The following is a 3,636-nucleotide window of genomic DNA, read 5'->3' on the forward strand; positions in this document are numbered from 1 at the left end:
CCACTAACTCCACTGTGCAGCAATTATTTCTGGCCATACAAACAGCCATTTTAAATCGCAGTCACTCTTGTTATTTTGGGCACATCTGCGCCCACACTAATTTACCTGGGCCTTTAGCTGATGGCAATAGACGGGCAGACGAAGCCACCCGACTTTACCTCGTCGGAGTGCCCGCCGCCCAGGCATCCCATGCCCTGCACCACCAAAATGCGCATACTCTCCGACTCCAGTTCAAAATCTCCAGAGAGGCAGCTCGTCAAATAGTAAAAGACTGCCCCACATGTCCTGCTCTTACTACTATTCCTCATTATGGAGTCAACCCCCGAGGGCTGCTGCCCAACCATCTGTGGCAAATGGATGTCACCCATATCCCTAGCTTTGGTAGGCAAAAATTTGTTCATGTTACAGTGGACACGTATTCAGGCTTTATAATAGCCTCGGCCTTGCCGGGTGAGTCCAGTACTCAAGTTATTGCTCACTGCTTACGCTGCATGGCCATTATAGGACAACCTAAAATAATAAAAACTGATAATGGCCCTGGTTACACTAGCCAGCGTTTTCAGAATTTTTGCGCCCAACTAGGAATTCAGAGCAAGACTGGAATCCCTTACAACCCACAGGACCAAGGCATAGTCGAGCGTGCGCACAGCACCCTCAAAAATCAATTAATTAGAATAAAAAAGGGGGAGCTGTACCCCCTAACCCCCCAGAATCAGTTAAATCATGCTCTTTTTATTCTTAATTTTTTAATTTTGGATGCTGAAGGCCACTCTGCAGCCCAAAGGCTTTGGCAGCCGAGTTCATCTAAGCACCAAGCCTTGGTGAGATGGAAGGATCCGCTTGATGGGGCTTGGCATGGGCCAGATCCGGTATTAATCTGGGGCCGAGGGCATGTGTGTGTTTTTCCACAGGATGCTGAAGCGCCGCGGTGGCTCCCGGAGAGGCTGGTACGGCATGCGTTCCAGAACGCCCCTGCGCGGCCGAGCTCCATCTCGACGGAATCCAGCGCCCCAGACCTCGGTGACGGAGACCCTCGCGCGACCGACCGACCAGGCGAGGAGGATGGTGCAGAACCAGAGAATGGAGGTCACTCCTGAACGGTTGTTTCTGGCTATGATAGCCCTGGTCGCGGCCGCCCCTAGAGCCTCTGCGGCGGTTCACTGGGCCTACCTGCCCAGTCCTCCATTGCTGCAACCTGTAACCTGGCAGCATGAGGAGGTGGTGATTTACACCAATGACACCTGGGCAGTGGGAGGACACTCTAGTATTCATATTCAGCCAGTGAAGGCTTCGAACTTTACTTATCATGGACACGCCAAGAATCAGCCCATCTGCTTTTCAAAAAATGATGGGGTAGCGGGCTGCTTTAAAATTGGCATTACTAAGTCTGAGTCCTTACTGCCGGTACTCAGCGGAGTCTTTTCTCTTGATGGCCGTCAACAGCCTTGGACTTTGTCGGTTTCAGATTGGACACGTTGGCATGTGGACCTATGGTATCCTAGTAAGATCGCTGTGGGCAGCGCCACAAATCCCCCGGAAGGGGTGCCTATCTGTGAACCTGATCTCACCAATCGTACAAAGCAACCACATTGGATGAACTGTAGAGGGAAACTTGGTGTATTAATCAATGCAACCGGGGGGTCCCCAATCCATGATTGGTCTGCTGCAGGCCCGGAATGGAAGGCCCTTGCCGAGTCTTTTTGGTCAGTGAACCAGGGGCCATTTCAAACTCAGCTGTAGCGACTCATTGCTGCCATGGGGGGAGACATCTATACCAATGACGAACGGGGAAATACAGCAGTCCTCATGGGGCCGACACAGCAGTTCCGTAAAATACAGACCTGTGTCCCACCGCCCTGTGCCCTACTCGTGGGCGCCCTGAATATTATTCGGGATGCCTCATATTGGCAGATCCAATGCAATAATTGTACCATCAGTAATTGTGTGTATAATGTATCTCTGAACTATCAACTTATGGTCATGTATCAACCCACCTTTGTAATGATTCCTGTAAATGTTTCTGGAGAATGGTATAATGATAGAGGGCTTCAGGTGATCAAAGAGGCCACCGAGCTCCTCCTGCGGAGCAAGAAATTTATCGGCCTCCTAATTGCAGGCATTACTGCCCTGGTGGCCGTCATTGCGGCCAGTGTCACCGCGGCCGTATCGCTGTCTCAAAGTATACAAACAGCACATCAGATGAATCAACTTAGTGCCAATGTTACTCAAGCACTAGGAACCCAGGAAGCGATAGATTTAAAAATAGAAGAAAGACTTAATGCACTCTATGACACCCTTACCATCATAGGGCGAGAAGTGCAAAGTTTAAAGCTACGGCTAGACTTAGACTGTCATGCTGATTTTAAACACATTTGCGTGACCCGTAAGGAATATAACAGCTCTTCCTACCCCTGGGACAGAGTGCAAAAGCATTTAGCAGGGGTCTGGCATGATGGTAATGTCTCTCTAGACTTAATACAACTCCATCAAGAAATTCTGGCCTTGAGGGAAGCGCCTAAGATAGACACCTCACTTGCAGAAATGGCGCAATCTTGGGTTAATGGAATGAGGGGACATTTCCTCTCAGCAACAGATTGGAAACATGGAATTCTCGGAGTGGCCGGATTGGCTACTCTCGTTGTCCTTGGTTTTTTAATAACACCCTGCATACTGAAAACACTCATGAGAGATATTAAAGTCCTAAAAATAGGACTACATACTCTCCACCTGCATACCCGCCCAAAAGCTTTAGAGCCTAAGTCTTTAGTTTAGAAAAGAAAGGGGGAGATGTGGGGAGCCGGCTGGCTGCCCCTCCTGAATAGTCTCCCTGGCAGGGTGCTGCCCTGGAGTCTCTCCAGGGGCTCGCCGACCCTAGCGTCGCCTTAGAGAGAAATCTCTGGCACGTTGACCCGCAGGGTGGGTCGGCAGAGCTAGCACCTCTGCCTGGTAGGGTGCTGCCCTGGAGTCTCTCCAGGGGCTCGCCGACCCTAGCGTCGCCTTAGAGAGAAATCTCTGGCACGTTGACCCGCAGGGTGGGTCGGCAGAGCTAGCACCTCTGCCTGGTAGGGTGCTGCCCTGGAGTCTCTCCAGGGGCTCGCCGACCCTAGCGTCGCCTTAGAGAGAAATCTCTGGCACGTTGACCCGCAGGGTGGGTCGGCAGAGCTAGCACCTCTGCCTCCTGTAGCTTAGTTAAGATTACATAGTGTCCTTTGCTTTAGGGAGTAGAAACCCTGCACAAAGACCTTGACTTGGAGACAGAGTGTCTAGAAAAACAAGAATGTTTGTGCAGAGCAGGAACTGGGTAAAAGGTCACTGTTTTGGGTATTGTGGTCTGGGTGCACTATAAAAAGCTTGTAATCAATAAACTCGGGGCGCAGCCCGGCTCAGCTCAGCTCAGCTCTGCCTTGGCTGTAGCCCTCCCGATCCCATCCTTTTCTATGAGTCTTTCTTTTCTAATCCTCACCCCCTCAATCAGGTCCTCGTTCGCCTGCCGGCTGGCCCCGGCAGAAGGGCATTTTGCAGTGAAATTCAGACGGGTATGTACAACAGGAAATTTCTATTGTTTGCAGAGTGAAAAAGCAGGATTGACTTCATGTTCACGATGAAATCCTTACATTTCCAAGTGATCTGAAGTAG

At 50.7% G+C, this 3,636-nt stretch overlaps 1 protein-coding gene across 1 annotated transcript; it reads left to right on the forward strand.

The window, feature by feature from the left end:
* The first annotated feature begins 1,467 nt into the window (after positions 1–1,467).
* On the forward strand, positions 1,468–3,427 carry LOC308552087 (endogenous retrovirus group K member 13-1 Env polyprotein-like). The gene is made up of 2 exons (XM_081163047.1): positions 1,468–2,835; positions 2,951–3,427. The coding sequence occupies exon 1, from the start codon at positions 1,756–1,758 to the stop codon at positions 2,770–2,772; it is 1,017 nt and encodes a 338-aa protein (XP_081019173.1). The 5' UTR covers positions 1,468–1,755; the 3' UTR covers positions 2,773–2,835; positions 2,951–3,427.
* Positions 3,428–3,636: the final 209 nt, after the last annotated feature.

The sequence above is a fragment of the Miniopterus schreibersii genome (genome assembly GCF_964146895.1).
Source record: "Miniopterus schreibersii genome assembly, contig: HAP1_SCAFFOLD_178, whole genome shotgun sequence".
Taxonomy (NCBI): domain Eukaryota; kingdom Metazoa; phylum Chordata; class Mammalia; order Chiroptera; family Miniopteridae; genus Miniopterus; species Miniopterus schreibersii.